Below are 24,160 nucleotides of genomic sequence, written 5' to 3' on the forward strand. Positions count from 1 at the left end.
CTGTGTGTGTATATATGTAGATATGTATGTATATGTATATATATGCTTATATATGTGTGTGTATGTATGTAGATATATATGTATGTATATATGTGTATATGTATAGATATGTATATATATGTATATGTGTGTGTGTGTAAATATATATATATATATATATATATATATATATATATATATATATATATATATATATATATATGACAACAACACTCAACACTCACAACAGTGACAAAACAATTACATTGACAATCAGGTTACGTTATTTTCAAAATGTTTCCTTTTCTTTTCATTGCTTCTTTAACACACTACTTCTCCGCTGCGAAGCGCGGGTATTTTGCTATACTATATAAAAGAAAAAGGCAACTTTCCTTTCTTTACACCTTTTTTCCTTTTATCCCAAACCAAAGCCTTTCTCTCTTAACACTGCAGAGGACACAAAACTAATTTTCTTTAAATGCCGGTAAGGCACATTACCAGAGGCACAAATTTGAATGTTCACATAGGAAATGTAATTTCAATGTACCTGTACTTCTTAAAACGTTAATGTTTTACTGTTTAATAACTTATAGACTATAATTTATTATTTTTCCCTTGCACTCAGTGACCAAAACTATACACACACATATAGACACATACAAACATACACACAAGTATATGTATGTGTATATATACACACACACACACACACACACACACACACACACACATACATACATACATACACACATGTATATAATTTGTGTGTGTGTATGTATGTATGTGTGTGTATATATGATGTAGATAGGTATGTATGTGCGAAAGTGTGTGTATATGTAGATATGTATATAGATATGTAGATATGAAGATATATATATATATATATGTGTATATATATATATGTATATATATATATGTATATATATGTGTATGTATGTGTGTGTGTGTGTGTGTGTGTGTGTGTATATGACAGCAGCAATCCAAGCTGTGAGAAAACAGTAAAAAGGAGGCCTGTCAGACGTCAGTAGTACATTTTCTGATGCAGCTACGAAAACAACTTTGTGACGCTGCCGCCAAATACACAAAACAATTACTTTGACAATCATGTTACATTATTTTTAAAATGTTTCCTTTTCTTTCTCTTTCCTTCTTTAACACACTACTACTCCTGCAAGCGCTGGTATATATATATATATATATAGATAGATAGAGAAATATATATATAGATAGATATGAGAACAACACTCATATCAATGACAAAACAATTACATTAACAATCATCTTACGTTATTTTTAAAATGTTTCCTTTTCTTTTTCATAACTTCTTTAACACACTACTTCTCCGCTGAGAAGCGCGGGTATTCTGCTAGTCTCTCTATAAACTCTAGAATTTTATCATAGAGTTAGACTTATTCATTTTAGTGTGATTCTACAGATTTTGGGATATTCTTTTTGTTTTTTCTTTTCAAGCTTTACAGGGCAATATCAAAGTGCTGAATTTACAATGCTTTGTTGTTGGTGAGTGACAACAGAGAACAAAAAAAAAAGATAATTGTACTGGAGTTTAAGGAACACCTTCATCAGAAAATAGAGAAATTACTGCTTTATTTGATAAATTCCATTATTGCAAGTTCATAATGATGAAAAAATCAATGTATAGTAAAAACACAATGAATGCATAGATCTAGCATGTCTTGTGTTTACAATATTAGCAATTGAATTTGCTTTAATGTTATGAAGCGTGTGTGTGTGTGTGTACGTGTGTTTTTTCCAACAATTTGAGTCCCTTTATGTGATCAATAATATCTGAATTTCACAGATGGCCTGAGCATCATTACAGATCAGGTGTGTATCTTGATTGCAGCAGTGTACTCATATGTAGGTAGATTTGTTTAGCAGTATAATACCCACAGTGCTTATTTAGCCACAAAGCAAATTTCCATGACAGCAAATTAAGCTTAATGTTGTGGGCTCACAAACTCTGCATTTTGAACCATTTGGGTATTGGTTGATTGAAATTGAAAAAATTTGAATTAACTAAATTTTTAATTAATTTGAAATAACTGTAGTAATCATTGAGGTTGACAGGGGTCACTGTCCCTGTGCCACACAAATGATACCTTGTTGAAGTTTTGCTATGATGAATTTAACCTATCCTGATGGTGTATGTGTACTCACTAGTTAAGAAGGTGTCTTTGTATAATGCATAAAATATCAAAATGTCTTTTAAAAATTTATTGTTTTCATTATACATCTTTACATATTGTATTTGTTGTGTAGTTTAACAAGTCAGGTTATTTGACTACAGTTGCTCTGTCTGATTTTTAATTTTGTATTTTAGTTTTGTTTTATAATGTGTGTTTAATCTATTCCTTATATATTTAGTGTGATTGCACTAAACAATAAAAGACACATACAGTACTACAGTAAGTTAAGGTGGTTAGTGTAAGTGTGATTGAGATTTAAATATACTGTACAGTAGATACACTAATGTTGTGAGGCTCTAGTTTTAATGGTGGTTAGTGCTCATGCACCTTGTACGTACTAATGCCCATTTAACAATTTCTTCTCATTTATTCAATATGTTTGTTTCTAGGTGGGGTTTAAACCTGCTGGAGGAATTCGTAGTGCTAAGGAGTCAATTTCTTGGTTATCTCTGATGAAGGAAGAACTAGGAGATGATTGGGTGAAACCACAGTTGTTTCGCTTGGGAGCAAGTACACTTCTAGCTGATATTGAAAGACAGGTATACCTTACACAAAAAAGAGAAACATTTTAAAATATGTTTTTAGCAGCTTTTAAATGTTTATTTTTTGTTTCTTTAAACATGAAATGCCATTATTTTATTATGTATTTTTCAGTGTTGCTCAGAAAAAATTTAAGTACTCTTTTTAAATTGTTTCATTAAAATAAATCTGCCAATATTCATTTAAAAGTAACGTTCACAAAACAGAAAAAAAGCTTTAAGAAAAATACAAAAGAACTTGGGTTAAATGTTTCCAAAGACTTATGCTAACAAAAAGACCAAAACTATATCAATCCAACTGGTTGAATGCATACTTTTGGTTGATTTTGTCAAGACTTTCATTCTGTATTGCAGTTCTTTTTATGTACTATGCAGTGCCATTGAAGAGTATTTGCCTTTTTCTTATTTCTTCTATTATTGAAGATTTTTGACATTGAATGCTTTCAGATGTTTAACTGTAATCTGTAATTAGATAAAGGGCACCTATTTTTTCTACATATTATTGGGCCTAAAGAGCTATCTTTGGCAACATTTCAAACTAGGTATCAGGCAAAAGATTACAGTATAAAGCAGGTGTTATTCCATAACTTTTTATTTTGATTTTCATTTGCTAAAGATACATCTAAAATTCATATATACAATATTATAAATAACAAATACATGGGCACTATAACAATTACACAGTATCTATAAATATCTGATGTTCAAATTCACAATATTTACCCAGCATGTTGGAATGGCTTTTTGGCATTGGTGATTAACATAACCTTTTAGCTTAGAACTAAAATGCTTTAGGTGTGAAATTTTAAGTTTAATTAGCCATCCTAAAATTTTTCATTTAAGTATAGGTTTGTTAATGCTGATAATATAATTGTATTCTGCCTGTTGAATATATCAATCAATCAATCAATCAACATTTATTTATATAGCACATATTCATACAAAAAAAATGTAGCTCAAAGTGCTTTACAAAATGAATAGAGTAATAGAAGACACAATAAAAGATAAACATAAGTCAACATTAATTAACATAGAATAAGAGTAAGGTCCGATGGCCAGGGTGGACAGAAAAACAAAAAAAAACTCCAAAAGCTGGAGAAAAAATAAAATCTGTAGGGGTTCCAGACCAAGAGACCGCCCAGTCCCCTCTGGGCATTCTACCTAACATAAATCATCATATTTTCATGGAAGGACCTGATGATGATGGTCACGTAGACTTCTGGCTTTCAGTCCATCATTGTTGGAGCATCATGATGCTTTGAGTAGGTGGTGGTGCAGGCCGCCACCACAAAGAAACCGGAAAAAGAAACGGAAGAGAGAGTAGGGGTCAGTACGGATTTTAGAGCCACCATGAATAGTTATTATGAAGAATTGAACATACAGAGTATCAGGATTATGTTAAAGTGAAGTTATAAAAAGGCCATGTTAAAGTAATGTGTTTTCAGCAGTGTTTTAAATTGCTCTACTGTATTTGCCTGGCGAATTCCTATCGGCAGGCTATTCCAGATTTTAGGTGCATAGCAGCAGAAGGCCGCCTCACCACTTCTTTTAAGTTTAGCTTTTGGAATTATAAGGAGACACTCATTTGAAGATCTAAGGTTACGATTTGGAATATAACGTGTCAGGCATTCCGATATATAAGATGGAGCGAGATTATTTAAGGCTTTATAAACCATAAGCAGTATTTTAAAGTCAATCCTGAATGACACAGGCAACCAGTGTAGTGACATCAAAACTGGAGAAATGTGTTCGGATTTTCTTTTCCCAGTTAGGATTCTAGCAGCTGCATTCTGCACTCGTTGCAAATGATTTATGTCTTTTTGGGTAGTCCTGAGAGGAGTGCGTTACAGTAATCTAGTCTACTGAAAACAAAAGCGTGAATTAATTTCTCAGCATCTTTCAATGATATAAGAGGTCTAACTTTAGCTATGTTTCTTAAATGAAAAAATGCTGTCCTAGTGGTCTGATGAATATGCGATTTAAAATTCAGATTACAGTCAACGGTTACCCCTAAATTTTTTACTTCCGTCTTAACTACTAATCCTAGTGCATTAAGTTTATTTCTGATAACCTCGCTGAATCCATTATTGCCAATTACCAAAATTTCAGTTTCTCTTTATTTAGTTTGAGAAAATTACTATTCATCCATTCAGAAATACCAGTAAGACATTGTGTTAGTGTATCGAAAGAGTCGGAGTCATCAGGTGCTATAGATAAGTACAGCTGTGTGTCATCAGCATAGCTGTGGTAGCTCACATTGTAACCTGAGATAATCTGACCTAACGGAAGCATATAGATTGAGAATAACAGCGGACCCAGGATAGAGCCTTGTGGAACACCATATCGGATATCATGTGTCTTTGAGATTTGATTACCACAACTCACAAAGAATTTTCTCCCTGCCAGGTAGGATTCAAACCAATTTAAGACACTGCCAGAGAGGCCCACCCATTGACTAAGGCGATTTCTAAGAATATTATGATCAATGGTGTCAAATGCAGCACTCAGATCTAAGAGGATGAGAACAGATAAATGGCCTCTGTCTGCATTTACCCGCAAGTCATTTACTACTTTAACAAGTGCAGTTTCTGTACTGTGATTTGTTCTGAAGCCTGACTGAAAAGTATCAAGAATAGCATGTTTATTTATGCAATTCTTCACATGTGTGTAAAGTTACTCTTCTCCATGGGGGAAAATACATACCATATGCATGTTTTAACCATGTTTTTTTTGGTATTCTACCATGTGTATATGGTATATGCATTTTGTGGAGTTGTTATAAACACAAATGGTCTATAATAATAATGTGCCAACATAGAGACAGAATTTGTGCTGTGATAATATGTTTATAGATGTTGTGTGTTTTGCCCAGAAACAAAACGTTCTGAGAGATTTTGTTCAGGATTAAAAAGATGTCAATTAATAATAAATTCACTGAATAACTTGCAAAATTGTCTTAACTCGCAATACAATGCTTTAGGACAGGGGTGGGCAAAGTCAGTCCTGGTGGGCCACAGTGACTGCAGGTTTTTGATCCAACCCAGTTGCTTAATTAGAAAACAATCCTTGCCAATAATATTTCATGGCTTGTTAGTGCTTTAACTCTGCCATGTCAGGTCATTCTAATATCCTAGATTTTTTTTTTACCTTTCTAAGGATATAATCCAAATATTTGGAAGTGTAAAATGGAGGAGTAATTCTCAGTCCTTTGCTTTTTTTCTCTTCACTTTTCTTCCAAGTACAGTGGGATGCAAAAGTTTGGGCAACCTTGTTAATAGTCATTATTTTCCTGTATAAATTGTTGGTTGTTACGATAAAAAATGTCAGTTAAATATATCATATAGGAGACACACACAGTGATATTTGAGAAGTGAAATGAAGTTTGTTGGATTTACAGAAAGTGTGCAATAATTGTTCAAACAAAATCAGGCAGGTGCATAAATTTGGGCACCACAAAAAAGAAATTAAATCAATATTTAGTAGATCCGCCTTTTGCAGAAATTACAGCCTCTAAACGCTTCCTGTAGGTTCCAATGAGAGTCTGGATTGTGGTTGAAGGTATTTTGGACCATTCCTCTTTACAAAACATCTCTAGTTCATTCAGGTTTGATGGCTTCCGAGCATGGACAGCTCTCTTTAACTCACACCACAGATTTTCAATTATATTCAGGTCTGGGGACTGAGATGGCCATTCCAGAAAGTTGTACTTGTTCCTCTGCATGAATGCCTTAGTGGATTTTGAGCAGTGTTTCGGGTCGTTGTCTTGTTGAAAGATCCAGCCCCGCGCAGCTTCAGCTTTGTCACTGATTCCTGGACATTGGTCTCCAGAATCTGCTGATACTGAGTGGAATCCATGCGTCCCTCAACTTTGACAAGATTCCCAGTCCCTGCACTGGCCACACAGCCCCACAGCATGATGGAACCACCACCATATTTTACTGTAGGTAGCAGGTGTTTTTCTTGGAATGCTGTGTTCTTTTTCCTCCATGCATAACGCCCTTGTTATGCCCAAATAACTCAATTTTAGTTTCATCAGTCCACAGCACCTTATTCCAAAATGAAGCTGGCTTGTCCAAATGTGCTTGAGCATACCTCAAGCGGCTGTTTGTGCTGTGGGCGGAGAAAAGGCTTCCTCTGCATCACTCTCGCATACAGCATCTCCTTGTGTAAAGTGCGCCGAATGGTTGAACGATGCACAGTGACTCCATCTGCTGCAAGATGATGTTGTAGGTCTTTGGTGCTGGTCTGTGGGTTGACTCTGACTGTTCTCACCATTCGTCGCTTCTGTCTATCCAAAATCTTTCTTGGTCTGCCACTTCGAGCCTTAACTTGAACTGAGCCTGTGGTCTTCCATTTCTTCAATATGTTCCTAACTGTGTAAACAGACAGCTTAAATCTCTGGGACAGCTTTCTGTATCCTTCCCCTAAACCATGATGGTGAACAATCTTTGTCTTCAGGTCATTTGAGAGTTGTTTTGTGACCCCCATGTTGCTACTCTTCAGAGAAAATTAAAGGAGGAGTGAAACTTACAATTGACCCCCTTAAATACTCTTTCTCATTATAGGATTCACCTGTGTATGTAGGTCAGGGGTCACTAAGCTTACCAAGCCAATTTGAGTTCCAATAATTAGTTCTAAAAGTTTTGGAATCAATAAAATGACAACGGTGCCCAAATTTATGCACCTGCCTGATTTTGTTTGAACAATTATTGCACACTTTCTGTAAATCCAATAAACTTCATTTCACTTCTCAAATATCACTGTGTGTTTCTCCTATATGATATATTTAACTGACATTTTTTTATCGTAACAACCAATGATTTATACAGGAAAATAATGACTATTAACAAGGTTGCCCAAAATTTTGCATCCCACTGTATTTAATTAAACCCAATAGTGCACGATAAATACACATGCAGTGCATCCAGAAAGTATTTACAGCGCATCACTTTTTCCACATTTTGTTATGTTACAGCCTTATTCCAAAATGGATTAAATTCCTTTTTTTTCTCAGAATTCTACACACAACACCTCATAATGACAACATGAAAAAAGTTTACTTGAGGTTTTTGCAAATTTATTAAAAATAAAAAAACTGAGAAATCACATGTACATCAGTATTCACAGCCTTTGCTCAGTACTTTGTCGATGCACCTTTGGCAGCAATTACAGCCTCAAGTCTTTTTAATATGATGCGCTCTGGAGTAGGTTTTCATCCAGGATGTCTCTGTACATTGCTGCAGTCATCTTTCCCTTTTTCCTGACTGGTCTCCCAGTTCCTGCCACTGAAAAACATCCCCACAGCATGATGCTGCCACCACCACGCTTCACTGTAGGAATTGTATTGGCCTGGTGATGAGCGGTGCCTGGTTTCCTCCAAACGTGATGCCTGACATTCACACCAAAGAGTTCAATCTTTGTCTCATCAGACCAGAGTATTTTGTTTCTCATGGTCTGAGAGTCCTTCAGATGCCTTTTCGCAAACCCCAGGTAGGCTGCCATGTGCCTTTTACTAAGGAGTGGCTTCCGTCTGGCCACTCTACCATACAGACCTGATTGGTGGATTGCTGCAGAGATGATTGTCCTTCTGGAAGGTTCTCCTCTCTCCACAGAGGACCTCTGGAGCTCTGACAGAGTGACCATCAGGTTCTTGGTCACCTCCCTGACTAAGGCCCTTCTCCCCCGATTGCTCAGTTTAGATGGCCGGCCAGCTCTAGGAAGAGTCCTGGGGCCTCATGTATAATGCCGTGCGTAGAACTCGCACTATAACATAGCGTAAGCACAAAAGCCGAAATGTGCTTACGCACAGAAAAATCCAGATGCAGGAATCTGTGCGTACTCCAACTTCCACATTCTTCCGCTACATAAATCCCGATCAGCGTGAAAACTAATGCTCGTGCACGCGCATTATGTGACGCCCCAAATCCTCCCAGAATTACACCTATTTGAATATGCAAATCAATATAAATCGCCCTTAAGCGCAGCCTTCTGTGAAAAGACAATGGGAAAAGCACGGGGAAAATATAAGAATTTCAGCGAATACCAAGTGGAGGCAAAGGAAAAACATACTATTTGTTCAAATAAACTGTGGTATAATCAACAAAAGGAAGTTGATCGAGTGACATAGTGTGTTGGAGAAACTTGAAAGCTCACATTCACAAATCGCACAGTGCCGGAAATAAAAAAGAAGTCACATATCAAAGTCGCCGTGAAAAGCCGAGCTGTCTGAGTGTCATATGAAAGCTTATTAGGTTACAGAGAAAAAAGGCACACAGTGAGGAAAAAGCACGAAATGTCAACTTCAATCTCGACATTTCCACTTTAATCACGTAGTTTATTTTGTCATTAAAGTAGAACATCATAAACTTCATCTTAAAATCGTTTAATTAACCAGTTTCTCAAATCACATCGTAATTAAAGTAGCACGTTAAATGCTTTGTTTTGTATTTGATCTTCTACTCGTATGTGATCTATGTGTGTGAATCACTACTTGCTTCTTAAACTGGCTCTCTTCCTCCAACTGGACACAGAGTCCATTACATTTGTGATATTACAGCTCTCTGAATAACTAAAATACTGAGATGTATACGTGATGTCATTTTCATGATGATAGGAGCTAAAGCACATTATTAAACATGGGTTTCATGAGCCTCGTGCTCATGACAAGCATTTATCTTTTGTCGAAATTTGTCGCTGCTTTTAGCTGTGTTGTTATTTTCTTTCTGTTTTATATTCAATATATATTGGTAGCGCCCAAGAGTCCTTGCTTTTCTTTCCCAAGTAACCGATCGCCATACAATCAGCTCTGTAATAGACGCGTTAAGCCATCTGTAAGCTTAGCGCCAATTCTTCAAAACGCTTAAAGAACATTGAAATATCTTCGTAGTACATGTTTAATTATTCTATCCTTCACGGCACTCCCAGTGAAGAATATAGATTATTTAAATGAAGTTAAAGTTTTATCTGTATAATTTAACAAACATATTTTGCTGCATTTCACCTTAAAAATGATATCGTGATCATATATAAATACGCGCTTTATAAAGTGGCTCAGGTTGTGAGATATTATAACTGTAGTGCAAGTTTACAGTGGGGTGATTGTACTTAAGTACAAACCGTTCTACAAGGAGCAATTGATTGAGTGCATTTAAAGTTCTTGGGATTAAACTGTTTCTGAACCGCGAGGTCCGTACAGGAAAGGCTTTAAAACGTTTTGCAGTGGCTGAGACAGCGTGTCCTTAATGCCGTATACCGATAATTCTCATTCCGATCAGCTGCTGCTGTGATTCACACTCAGATACAGTGATATAAATACTCCGAGTCGTGCAGTGAGAGTAATAAGGAAAAAGATGATCCGCTGTGGCAACTCCTAACGGGAGGAGCTGAAAGAAGAAGAAGAAGAAGAAGTGAGAGTAACAACGCTAAAGCAGTTATGGTATTTGGAATACTATGGCTGTTCCTGACCATTATATTGTTACGAAGTTAATTACAATCAGATGCATTACACTAATAAACAATATGCGGTTAGTTTCTGTGTATTTGTAAAGCCGCGTCATGAAAATAATGAGTAATCACACAAGAACAGTAGCATTGCTTTGACGCTGGGTGCCGCCAGTTTGCAAAACCGAGCGGAGAACTTGCATACGACAAGGCATGAGGTACCGTGGAAAAGTGCGTGGCTTTACGCCAAGTGTAGGTTTTATACATCGAGATTTGAACGTGGAAATGTTCTTACGCAACATTTCTGTGCGTACGCACCGTTTATACATGAGGCCCCTGGTGGTTTCGAACTACTTCCACTTACAGATGATGGAGACCACTGTGCTCATTGGGATCTTCAAAGCAGCAGAAATTTTTCTGTAACATTCCCAGATTTGTGCCTTGAGACAATCCTGTCTCGTAGGTCTACAGACAATTCCTTTGACTTCATGCTTATTTGTGCTATGACCTGAACTGTCAACTGTGGGACCTTATATAGACAGGCGTGTATCTTTCTAAATCATGTCCAATCAACTGAATTTACCACAGGTGGACTCCAATTAAGCTGCAGAAACATCTCAAGGATGATCTGGGAAAACAGGATGCACCTGAGCTCAATTTTGAGCTTCATGGCAAAGGCTGTGAATACTTATGTACATGTGCTTTCTCAATTTTTTTATTTTTAATAAATTTGCAAAAATCTCAAGTAAACTTTTTTCACATTGTGTTGTGTGTAGAATTCTGAGGAAAAAAATGAATTTAATCCATTTTGGAATAAGGCTGTAACATAACAAAATGTGGAAAAAGTGATGCGCTGTGAACACTTTCCGGATGCACTGTAGATGTAAATGGTAACAAGCTAAATGGAGAACTGCTGCTTTCCTTTGTCATTTGCATCTTACTGCTAATAAGGTGCAATTAAAAGCCAAGAATACAGCTGTTTAAGTCTAAAATAAGCCATAAGGGTTCAAAATCTTAATGAGCGAGACAACTAAAATGAAGCAGAAGTGTGACTTGAGCTTTAAGTGCTTCTTATTAGGCCATTGGGTTGGAACAAAAACCTGCAGCCACTGTGGCCCTCTAGGAACGACTTTGCCCACCCCTGCTTTAGGATAAGTTTTGTGAAATGATTAAAAAGAAAATATGTTGGAACTACCTGTGCTGTCCATCTGAGATGGGTTAAAATCTAAGTAATCAATGTGGACCTCAATGTAGACTCAATGTTAATGTTTGCAGTGTACAAATGTCTTTTATATACGATGTAATACAGTATTCGTAAAGTCAGTGTTAATGTTTGTGATGTGCCATCTTTTGGAATATAAGAGACTTAGCTAATGGATGGAGAAACATACATACACACAGACACTTAAGGTGGATAAATTATCCCACATTTAAAAATGTGTATTTAATTGCTTTTGCTGTTGCCTTAGAATTCAGTTTGAAGGTTTCCTTGTCATTATGACTGTAAAATTCTTTTTTTTTTTTTGCTTACTGAACATGCGTTATAGGATTAGTTATGATACTTTCAAAATCTAACTATATTATCTAATTTTTAAGTCAATCATATCCATACAGAATACAGCTATATAGGCAAATCTTGACTAGCAAAGAGTATGGAATAGAAAAAATGTACCAGTGGCTTTAAAGGCAGGTGAGGCACAGTCCCTTATTCTCCAACAGATGATATTGTTGTGCAAAAATTAAGTAGTAAACTCGCAGCAGTCATTTAACACATTACTAAAATATTTATAGCAAATTCAACTTAGAAAATCAGAATAAACCGATTATTATGACTATGATATGCTCAATGCAATTTATTATCTGGAAAAATATTTATTTTTGGAGTAGGTGAAACTTTCTGCAGTGTTATTAGCATAGCTTTGCTTATGTGTGCACATGTGCTGCCTGAAGTTTACACTTCCACAGAGCCCTTTTAAGCAACCCATTCATACCTTGCTATTTTGGAGTAGATTATTATTATTATTGTTATTATTATTGTTGTTATTATTAATAATAATAATAATAATAATATGAATTGTGTAAATTATGTAATTAGCACTTTTCCCATTGAACAATCACTCTGCCATCATGCCATCCCTTGAGCCAGTAAGGTGTGATAATTGTGGATGCCAGGACTGTGGAAACTTAAAAAGCATAATGCAAAGTATAAAGATAATTTAGAAATTTGGTATTCTGTATGGAATTCATCTTTTCAAAAGAACATACAAGCTACTATGATGAAGAAATATTTAATTTATGAACAAGTGATTGTTATTTAAAAATGCTGTATTAGTCAGTTTTTGGATGATCTTGATTAAATGTTTTGAACTCTTCTTTTAAACCATATCATATTTTGCCATTGTTCGACTAAAATATAAATTCAGCACTTAATATGTGAGTAATGTAATTAATGCATGCTGTATTATTATAACAATCCCTGATGTTGCTATGTGTTTTGTTTTTTTTCACAGATATTTCATTATGTGACTGGAAGATATGCTGCTTACCACGAGCTACCTATGTCTTAAATGAACGTGAAATTATGAGCTTCAAGTGTAAAAATATAGTCCCATTACTTACTGTATAATGTAAAAAAGAGAGAGAAATAATTTCTAAAAATATGCTTTCTAAAAAGATGTCTAATTGTTTGTAGGCAATAGTAACTTCAGATACGAAGAGAACCAATCTGAGAATTCGAAGAACATGTTTAATCTGCTTTCTAAATTATAAAAGAGACATGATTTTTCTGAAATTGAAGTTTGCTTCAATATGAAGTACTGCTAATTATAATTATTATTACATAATTTTCTATTGGAATTTAAGGCAAACAAAATATTTTAGGTCATTTAGATATTTGTTACACAAAAACTTTTAAAAAATGTAATCCTTTTTTTGGTTTGTTGAATTAAGCTGAATTAAAATTATTTAGTAGCTATAATGTTCAAATAAATATTAAAGCTTAATATTACCTTTATTGTTGTTCTGTATGACTCTCTGAATAAAGCAGAATTTTCTTAGAACATTGCATTAAAAATATTTTTGACTTCCAGTATTTTCAGACATCCCATCCTATTAGATTATTAGCTTTGGACATTTCCATGTTATGTTGAATTGATCTGAATTAGTGTCACAGTCTAGCCAACTGGTCAAAGATGTAGCTTGTCACCTGTCTTCTGCAGATAATGAAATCAAGTGCTGCATTTCAATTTATGTATGTTTGGTGCTTTGGGTATATGTAAGCAAAAAATATTGATCTTATTTCTCAAAACATAAGAACATTAATGTATATGTAAAGATTAATGAAGTATTGCTAACTATAAAAATGTTTATTTTGAGGTTTGGAATGTGAGAGTAGTGAGGCCTCTATTTCTGTTATCCAACATAATCCTTAGTGTAAGCAGATGAAAAATTCTCTTAGATTATGAGACTATATTGGAAAAAAATAAGGGTAAATAATAATAACAGGGAAAAAAACAAACAATTCTTTTTGTTTGGTTTAGTCATTCAATATAAAATTAAAGACTATTACCATGGAAGAGACACGTTTCTAAGTAAAAGCTATCTTTGATATTGATTATCAAAGAGAATTATGTACATAGTCGAAATATTAAATCCTGAAAAGGAAGACAGAAGCAGAGCCAGAAAACCTTGTAATAAGCCAAACGTATAATCCATTATCAGCATATGGAAATAATAAAGTATTGGGCATTGACTGTAAGAAAACTTTAATCATCTCAGTCACGCAAAACAAATGAAAACAAATGAATTAGATGTGTGTGTGTGTGTGAGAGAGAGAGAGAGAGAGAGAGTGTGTGTGTGAAATACAGCACTCAATAAAAAATGAAATGTTTAAACATTTGGTGGTTATGATATAATGACCAAGAGAATAAAGATCAGCCAAGTTTGACAAGAAACTACATTTGAGGGCATTACTTTCCCATGTGACGAACATTAAAATCTAGACAAGAACTGCCCATTCAGCCTAACAAAGTTTGCTAGTCCTATCAACTTGTAGATGTATAAAGAAACCACTCGTGGGCAAGGAAAGGATTACCAACTTGGCTACCTTTTTGTTTGAGAGTGTAAAAACATGGAGATACGTAGTGTAGCTATAGATCTCCGATTAGATGAGCATGTATTACTGATGCAAGCAGTGTTGAAGACCATGAACATGAAAAGAAGGAAAAATCTTCCATGGACAACCAACCTGTTAAGAAGAAAAATGGAGCTGGCAGAAAGAAGGATATACTAATAACAGAGTGCTAAAAGGATGCCAAGTCTGAAGTAATAACAAAAAAGTAAGAAATGTCCAGCAACTATGGTGGAGATTAAAAATCAAATGAATTTTAAAATGTGCGTGTATTCTATAGACTGACAGTACAACATATCCTTAAGACAAATATATTATAACAAGAGTGTACAGCACAAGAAAAGTGAAACGAGCAAGTAAAGTTATAATAAACTATAAAAGACTTGAAATTAAAATGGAGATCAATTTATGGAAAGTTGTATTACCTTTTCATTTTTCAAGGTTCAATATAATGTTAACTAATTTATTCTATATATTCAATTTAATGTAAAAATGTATTTTTATAAAGTGTACTTTCATCTATGACCACAGCATTCTACACACTAGTAAATGCAGAACAGTTAAAACTTTCTCTCTCAGCCGGACTATTGCAACCCGGTTCTGGCAGGACTTCCTTCTGCTGCTATCAGCTGCCTCTCCAGCTCCTCCAGAATGCAGCTACTCGACTGGTGTTCTTGGTTCCTCATTTCACTCCTACAGTCGTCACCAAAAGTTTTGAGAATGAAACAAGTCTTGGTTTTCACAAAGTTTGCTGCTTCAGTGTTTTTAGATCTTTTTTGTCAAATGTTTCTCTCATATACTGAAGTATAATTATAAGCATTTTATAAGTTTCAAAGGCTTTTATTGACAATTACATTAAGTTTATGCAAATAGCCAATATTGGCAGTGGTGGCCCTTCTTTTTCAAGACCTCTGCAATTCACCCTGGCATGCTGTCAATCAACTTCTGGGCCAAATCCTGACTGATGGCAGCGTATTCTTGCATAATCAATGATTGGAGTTTGCCTGAACTTGGGAGTTTTTGTTTGTCCACCCACCTCTTGACGATTGACCACAAGTTCTCAATGGGATTAAGGTCTGGGGAGTTTCCTGGCCAAGGACCCAAAATTCTGATGGCTGCAGAGAGGTGAAGCCTTTCCTAGCAGTCCTAGCAGCTATGGGCAGAAGACAAGAATAAGCATTATTGTGGGATATCACATGGCACACTACCTCACAGAACCACTACCCTAGCATCGTTCCTTTGAATGTTCTTATCCGACAAACAAGAGCACAAAAACACAAGGATCACACCAATGTAACCCCAAATTCAAATTTAACAAAGGTCCAACCACTGAGAAGCTCACTGCTACTGACTGTGCAATCCTATTAGACTCAAAGGTACTACAAAAACATAGGGTAGACCGTGTTAAATTATTCATTTTATGCTAATAAGTCAATTAACACTTTTTTTTTTAAATAAAAGAGCTTTAACTGGGCTTTCGGGTTACATTTATTCCTGTGTTTTCAATGGCTCCCCGAGGCTGCACAGATTAGTGGTGTAAAATCATGAGGCCAACATCTCCACTTTTGGTCCCTGAGGTTTTTCAAACAGGTAGGTCTTACTAAATAGCTTCTAGACATTGGGAACTTAATTAAGTAACACACTCCATTAAGGGGATGCTATTCATCAAAGGCTGCTGAGTGAAAGTATTTTTTAAATTAGTTCAAGTTTTGATAAAACTGTGATCTGCAAAATGAGCCCTTTAATGAACTGTTTCCTTAATTTAGCAAGCCGTCTTAATGAATATCTTTCATTTGATCCTAGTCTTGAGTAAAATGATTAAAAGTGACTAATAAGACAATCTGGCGGAGAGTTGTTGAGGAACAGGACCCACCTAAATTGGCCATGGAGATTTCCTTTGGCTAAATATTTTGGTTGTTTTTAAAACCTAACCCAAAGGTCTTTAGATATATATGGTTTATGCCTCACTGCTTTGATCTTTCTTATATCAGGTTCAAAGGCAAGGAACAATGCCAATGACTGAGTTTCCTGCTCTCAGTGTTATGCCAGAGTTAAGTTAAAGGTTTAATTTACTAGCAAAAGAGACACACAATAGTCCAAAGACAGAAAACGAGTCAACACTGGGAAGTCTAAACATGTAGATACTGTGGGAGGTGAGTGGAAAAGGCAGAACTAGTACCAAAAAAAAACTTGGTGTACTAACTATGCCAACCCCGTTTAATCCTAACAAAAATAAAGAAATAGGTGCTCAGTGGCACTTAAACATAAATATATTAGGCAATCATTTCACGATTGGCCACTAGTAGCATTTAAAGAAAAGTCTTGTCAAGCTTTAGAAGAGCTCCAGTCTGTCACAAACTCAGGTTCAAAATGTCACGCCTCCTCCTGGGGATGTCCAATTTTATAGTGTCTGGACTGGAGGGTGTGGGGCTTCTTTGGCTCCTTTGCCCACAATGGGTGACTGCGCCCCCTCTCATTTTGGGGAGGTGCAGCATACCTGAGATGAGCCTAGAAGATGACCCTATGGAGTGTTATGCATGACAATACAAAAGCAAAGACAAAAATCAAAGTTGAAAAAATACAGAAAAAAATATGGAGATTCATAGAATGAGTGGCAGTTGCACAAAACAAGAAAGTTTATTTAGGAATCTGTCAGCTCAGATAAAGAAGTGATCTTTCCGAGTGACTTTTAACCTCAATGAGTAGTAACTGGTTAGCGGTCACGACATCAGAAGACACACCCATAGAGATGCAAGAGCATCCCTAGCAATTAAGACACAAAATAGTGCCAACCTTACCCACCCAAGATGGTGTAGATAATGGTAAAAATGTTAAACCTAAAGTAAGTTATAAACAAAAAAAACTAGCAGAAGATTAATGATCTGCAGCACTGAAAAAAACAGTTACAGTAGAATGCAAGAATAAACCAAATGAATGAGGGAAACATAAAAATTACAAAATCCAATTTAACTCCCAAGAAACACTGAGGAACCAGAAATAGTCTTTTATGTTAGATGGTCTCAGTCCAGGTCAGTATAGTCCACAGTACACTGCCTGAGTCCAGGCTGACTTAAAGTTAGGGTCTTCAGTTCCAGTATTATTTAAGTTAATTATTTCAGTTGTTACATGTAGAACACATATAATTAAGAACATAAACCTACACATGGAAAATTACCCTTGAATTTGAACGGGACCTTTTAAATTCATTCAGGTTCTGTTTCATTTGATCATCAAGAAGGCATCATACACCATTTGGGCAATTCAGGATGCCCCTTCGACTTCCTGCCCAAGTTGAATGTGTTGTGTTGATGGCCACAGGTAATTTGGAATTCCACTGTATGCTGGTATATGTTGCTGTGTAAGTGCCTACACTGAATTCATCCTAAGTGCATATCAGCAAAGTCAAAAAGAAATAAATTGAAATCAATATGGGAGAAGAGAACTGGGTGTGAAATGATATGATATGATGTCCTCCAATAGTGTGCCAGAAATCTAAAAGTGCTTGGAGTTTACATAATAAAACAGATAACTATTCTGGACCTGTTGTCACATTTCAGTATGAATGATTAGTGTAGCTGACACACAGATATGAGTGGCTTAATCTCTTCAAGTGTCTTCTTTAATATACAACATGCATTCATGTCATCAGTGGGCAAAAACTCAGCAGCCCCTTCTTTTTTGTACCCTGTGAACAGACTTGATACACACTGCCATTACAGTAATTCCAGTTTTGACTCTTACTTGTACTCTGCCTTCATTTTCCATAATGTGGCAGCTGGACTCCAGCAAATTATTCTGCATATTTGAATGATTCACATTTGCATTTTCATATAGGCAGTGTGGTGTAGAGGTTAAGGCTTTGGACTTCAAACCCTGACAGCGTGGGTTCAAATCCACAATAATCCACAAATAATGTGTAACCATAAGCAAGTGTAACCATGACCTGCCTGTGCTGCAATTGGAAAACCAAAAGAAGAAATGTATTCAATTGTATTGTTAATGTTGTAAGTTGCTTTGGATAAAGGCATCAGCCAGATAAGTAAATGTGAATGATTTGATCAGTAAAGTTTAACTTCTGTAAGCTATGATCATTTTTTTGGAGATCATACTTGGGAATTACCCAGATTGGTTCTAAAAAAAGCCCTTTTTCAAAAGTGTCATCAATACCTTGCCTTTCACCACAAACAAGTATATCCCGTTTGCCCCCAAAAATCTACTCCTAGATGTTCCTGAATTCTCATAATAAATGATACTGTATGTCCAGTATGGGATTGCTACTTCTCTGCTTTAGATCTGTGCCACAGTCATTGTTTTAACAGATTGAATAGCACTGTTATTAATCAAAAGCAAACAAGTGTTTCTTACTGCCTCAGAAATTATGCCATTAAAATGACTATACATTATGCAGTACACAACATCCTCTGAAAATAAACTAATTGTACCACTTTGGCGAAAAACGTTGGACTTTCCGGTGTTACAAGGAAACTTGCTCAATAAGGATTGTGTACAGCTGAAGGTCACATTACATGATTTCTTGTAGGAGAGGATGTCAGACTTGATGACTGGCATTGCTGATTTCATCTCCAGACGATATCAAAGGTTATGCCAAGTACAGTTGTGCTTGAAAGTTTGCGAACTCTTTAGAATTTTCTATATTTCTACATAGATATGACCTAAAACATCAATTGATTTTCACTCAAGTCCTAAAAGTAGATAAAGAGAAACCAGTTAAACAAATGAGACAAAAATATTATACTTGGTATTTATTTATTGAAGAAAATGATCGAATATTGCATATTTGTGAGTAGCAAAAGTATGTGAACCTCTAGGATTAGCAGTTAGTTTGAAGGTGAAATTAGAGTCAGGTGTTTTCAATCAATGGGATGACAATCAGGTGTGAGTGGGCACCCTGTGTTATTTAAAGAACAGGATCAATCAAAGTCTGCTCTTCACAACACGTTTGTGGAAGTGTATCATGGCACGAACAAAGGAGATTTCTGAGGACCTCAGAAAAAAGAGTTGTTGATACTCATTAGGCTGGAAAAGGTTACAAAGAGTTTGGACTCCACCAATCCACAGTCAGACAGATTGTGTACAAATGGAGGAAATTCAAGACCATTTTTACCCTCCCCAGGAGTGGTCGACCAACAAAGATCACTCCAAGAGCAAGGTGTGTAATTGTTGGCAAGGTCACAAAGGACCCCAGGGTAACTTCTAAGCAACTGAAGGCCTCTAACACATTGGCTAATGTTCATGTTCATGAGTCCACCATGAACCAGGAGAACACTGAACAACAACGGTGTGCATGGCAGGGTTGCAAAGAGAAAGCCACTGCTTTCTAAAAATAAAATTGCTGCTCGTCTGCAGTTTGCTAAAGATCATGTGGACAAACCAGAAGGCTATTAGAAGAATGTTTTGTGGAAGGATGAGACCAAAATAGAACTTTTTGGTTTAATTGAAAAGCGTTATGTTTGGAGAAAGGAAAACACTGCATTCCAGAATAAGAACTTTATCCCATCAGTGAAACATGGTGGTGGTAGTATCATGGTTTGAGACTATTTTGCTGCAACTGGGCCAGGATGGCTTGCCTTCATTGATGGAACAATGAATTCTGAATTATATCAGAGAATTCTAAAGGAAAATGTCAGGACATCTGTCCATGACCTGAATCTCAAGAGAAGGTGGGTGATGCAGCAAGACAACGACCCTAAGCACATAAGTCGTTCTACCAAAGAATGGTTAAAGAAGAATAAAGTTAATGTTTTGGAATGACCAAGTCAAAGTCCTGACCTTAATCCAATAGAAATGTTGTGGAAGGACCTGAAGCGAGCAGTTAATGTGAGGAAACCCACCAACATCCCAGAGTTGAAGCTGTTCTGTACGGAGGAATAGGCTAAAATTCCTCCAAGCCGTTGTGCAGGAATGATCAAAAGTTACCTGAAACGTTTAGTTGCAGTTATTGCTGCCAAGGGGGGGTCACACCAGATACTGAAAGCAAAGGTTCACATACTTTTGCCACTCACAAATATTTAATATTTGATCATTTTCCTTAATAAATAAATGACCAAGTATAATATTTTTGTCTCATTTGTTTAACTGGTTTCTCTTTATCTACTTTTAGGACTTGAGTGAAAATATGATGATGTTTTAGGTCATATTTTATGCAGAAATATAGAAAATTCTAAAGGGTTCACAAGCTTTCAAGCACAAACATATGGTAGTTTTTCCATGTTGTGGCAAGTTCTGCTACAATCTAGATCATCCTTATTTTTTTTTACTCTATCATGGCACACAAAACATGAGACATCAGACAAACGAGACTCACTTCTGCTTGTGAGGTCCAAAATATGTTTCTTATTTCCCATTACTGCATTATATGCATTGTACTTCAAGTGAGCGTTCATTGATTGTCAGCTCTTACCACTATTTACTTAAAGGCAAAATCAGATAGGTTTGATTTTGTCAGAATGAGTCACAGATTATGTAAATGAATTCCATAACTGAAAATCACTGGAAAAGTCACATAATGTTACATGGTTTTAAGTGGCTCATTCAGCATCAGTAAGTCAGAAAGTGGGCTTGTACTTTTTTTCCAATAAAAGGAGAGAGGAGTATTGAGGCATGTGCGTTCTCCTCTTGGAGATTTTGATCGTTGCTCCTTGTGCTTTTATCATGTTGGAGCTGTGAAGAGAGAGTGAAAACACATTTCTGAAAGGTGTATCGCTTATATTTGATTTATGTTTCATTTGCATGAATCTAAACTCCTCTTAAGTCACAAGCATACATTTTCACAGTTCTGACTGTCTGTTTGGATGGACCAGTGCCACCTTAGCCTTTAATGTTGGCCCTGTGCCTGAAGTGCTCTGTAATGAGCATGTCTCAAAATGTCAGAATTATGCTAATACACCTATTTTCTATTATTATCCCTCAATTATAGTACATCCGATGGTTTTCTCTGGGATTTTTCCCATAAGGTTTTATGAACTGGAAGCATGATTGAAAATCATTGATTTGTGTTTTCTGTTTGATAAAACTAGTCTCAGGGTTAAAGGGATCCAAACATAAAAGCAACAAACATAATAATAATGTTTCTTAAGAAAGGAAAATGCTCACAGATGAAGGTACAGCTAATAAAGCAGGCTATCGTGTAAATTCTCTTTCAAATAATAGCTGACATCGCCAGTCTAATATTTTCAAAATGCACGTCCTTTATTACAACAAGACTGCAGAAGTCCCATGTAAGAATAGGTCAGTTCTTTTTGCCAGACTTAGTAAGGTTGGGAGAGCTTTCCATTTTTAAAATCAGGATAATTTACATAACTAAGTTAAGGAATACATCAGTTTGCACCAATCAACTTACTGATAAATAGTAATCATAACATACCCTATATCTTTGTATATTTAAAGTTCCCAAACATCATATCATTAAAAAGGTGCTATATCCATCCACTATCCAACCCGCTATATCCTAACTACAGGGTCACGGGGGTCTGCTGAAGGCAATCCCAGCCAACACAGGGCGCAAGGCAGGAAACAAACCCTGGGCAGGGCGCCAGCCCACCGCAGGGCACACACACACACACACCAAGCACACACTAGGGACAATTTAGAAACTCCAGTGCACCTAACCTGCATGTCTTTAGACTGTGGGAGGAAACCAGAGCATCCAGAGGAAACCCATGCAGTAAGATATCATCATCTCCATGGCAGATGTGGTGGAAACAAATGGCACAGAAAGTGCAGGAAAGGCACACTCAGAACACTTCACAAACTCACACAGAAAGTTTTCCCCTATAGGGCTGTCTTGTCAGCTTACCGTTGGGCAGACGTGGCTTTGCTCACATTATTGGACAGTCTGGTCCCCCAGGGAACTGGTCACACAGTTACAAGTAAATTTAGAGGAGCCACATCAGGTGAAAAGCAGCTCTTTGCAGAGTGTTCTCATGCACATGATAATTATTAATAATAAATCTGAGTTTAAAAGTTTGTTTGTGTGAAATAAGCCCTGTAATGTACTGGCACTTTGTCCAGGGTTGGTCCCTGCCTTGTGACCAATGCTGCTCTGGCCCCAGTGACCCTGAAGTGCATTCATTTAAGGCTACCCATAATACTTTTTCAGGAACCTTCCATTTCAGTGAAAACTAACCAGAAATGTCTATAATTCATTGTTTGGTTAATTTAAAATACTCTGCCAGCTATTGCAGTGCCAAAAAAGATTCTATTTCCTAGCACAGGCTCATGTTGCCCTCTAAACGGCATTATATGGTGAAGTACATTTTAAAATGTCTTCTTTTTCTTGTTCTTCCTCTTCATCTCTTACCATGTCTATGTGGGCATCAGTTTTCCTAAAAAGCATATTAATATAGTTATTCATATATCTGAAGTCCATACATCCTGTTATGGTGTATAGAATCTGTACATTTTGGTTTTCCGTTATATTTTGTTTGAGACAAGACAACAGATGAACTAAGACAAATCAAAGCAGGTTTTCTTCCCTTACACTTTACCTTTATAACAGTTGTTCACAGCTTAGTGTGAATTTGGTATTACAGCCTGGGAAAGGATGCTGAGCTGATACCTCAGGCTATTGATTTCTTTATGGATGGACATCTGGAACAACAGTTTGGTTTACAGCCTGGGAAAGGAAGAACTACTGACACCTCAGAGTACATTAAAGGTTTTGTTGTTTGAGAAAATGGCAGTGAATTAATTCATCAATCATTTTGACAGCCAGCCAATCAGGTGAATGTTTTGTGAAACCAAGGCATGACATTTCATAATAAATATGCCTTGGTTTGAAACAGAAGAAGAAGCAAAGAGAAGAAGGAGAAGAAGAAAGTACAGAAGAAGAAGATGAATGGACGAAGACGGCACTGGTCGTCAGAAAGGCATCATGAACATTGATTGCTAAATCAAACACCTCCCTGGGACATTCATCCTTGTCATCGCTACCTTTTTTTCGTAAGCTTTTTCTAAAGACTATATATACTCAGACTTTCCTATCAGTAACTATTTTCTATTCTTTGTTCCAGTGGTATTATTATTATTATTGTAATAAATACCATGCTGCTTTTAACATTCTACTAGGCTGACCCGCCTTTTAAGGCGACCGACTTTTAAGTTGACCACTTCTTAAGGCAATTCAATATGTGGATCAATTTGATATTTTATACAAACTCATTAATTTGGTTATATTGCATTTGAGCGGTATTACTTTAATACTCATAGTTTCTGTTATTTTTGTGATGAAATTTAAACTTTTTTTATATATTGAGGTCGCCCTTTTGATCCCCCCCTGATATTTACTACGCGGTGAGGCATTTCTACTCCATCAACATTAATTATTTCCAGAGACATAATTTTGTCTATTTTTCCAGTGCTTCGCACACAAAAGCAAGGGAACGATGGGAGCACCAGAACTCGGCTCACATCATGTCGCTTCGTACCGCAAGCTGCAAGTAGTAAGTCTGTGATAAGCGGAAGGACAATCCCGACCGCTTTTATATAATAAGAAAGAAGAAGAAGATATTGCACAGTCTGGAGTAGAAAATCATCTTTTACCTGGAAAAACGAAACTACAAATCCCATCATGCATTGCAAAATGGACAGGGCGTGTGTGAAACTCCGCGCCTGCGTAGTACTCACGGGACAGAAGGACAATCCCGACTGCTTTTATATAGAAGGCTACTTTGTCATAATGTCTAGAGTGATTGAAGTAATAAGTTAGATTTCTTTGAGCACCTGGTGACAGCCGGATTTTTGCCATTATTTCTGTGCTGCGGGGTTTATAAGGCTGAGAGTGAGGGTGCCACTCAAACGTTAGGGACAGTACGATAAAGAAGGTCTTCTTGGCTGATAAATGGCCT

The 24,160-nt window shown here is 36.3% G+C and overlaps 1 protein-coding gene across 1 annotated transcript in view; it reads left to right on the forward strand.

Moving 5' to 3' along the window:
• The window catches only part of dera (deoxyribose-phosphate aldolase (putative)), a 59,604-nt gene extending 46,816 nt beyond the window's left edge, over nucleotides 1-12,788 (forward strand). Inside the window, exons 8-9 of the mRNA XM_039769426.1 lie at nucleotides 2,576-2,725; nucleotides 12,676-12,788. Coding sequence (XP_039625360.1) covers nucleotides 2,576-2,725; nucleotides 12,676-12,732 — 207 coding nt within the window. The 3' untranslated portion in view covers nucleotides 12,733-12,788. The remainder of the gene's footprint in view (nucleotides 1-2,575; nucleotides 2,726-12,675) is intronic.
• Nucleotides 12,789-24,160: the final 11,372 nt, after the last annotated feature.

This window comes from Polypterus senegalus, chromosome 11 (genome assembly GCF_016835505.1).
Source record: "Polypterus senegalus isolate Bchr_013 chromosome 11, ASM1683550v1, whole genome shotgun sequence".
NCBI lineage: Eukaryota > Metazoa > Chordata > Cladistia > Polypteriformes > Polypteridae > Polypterus > Polypterus senegalus.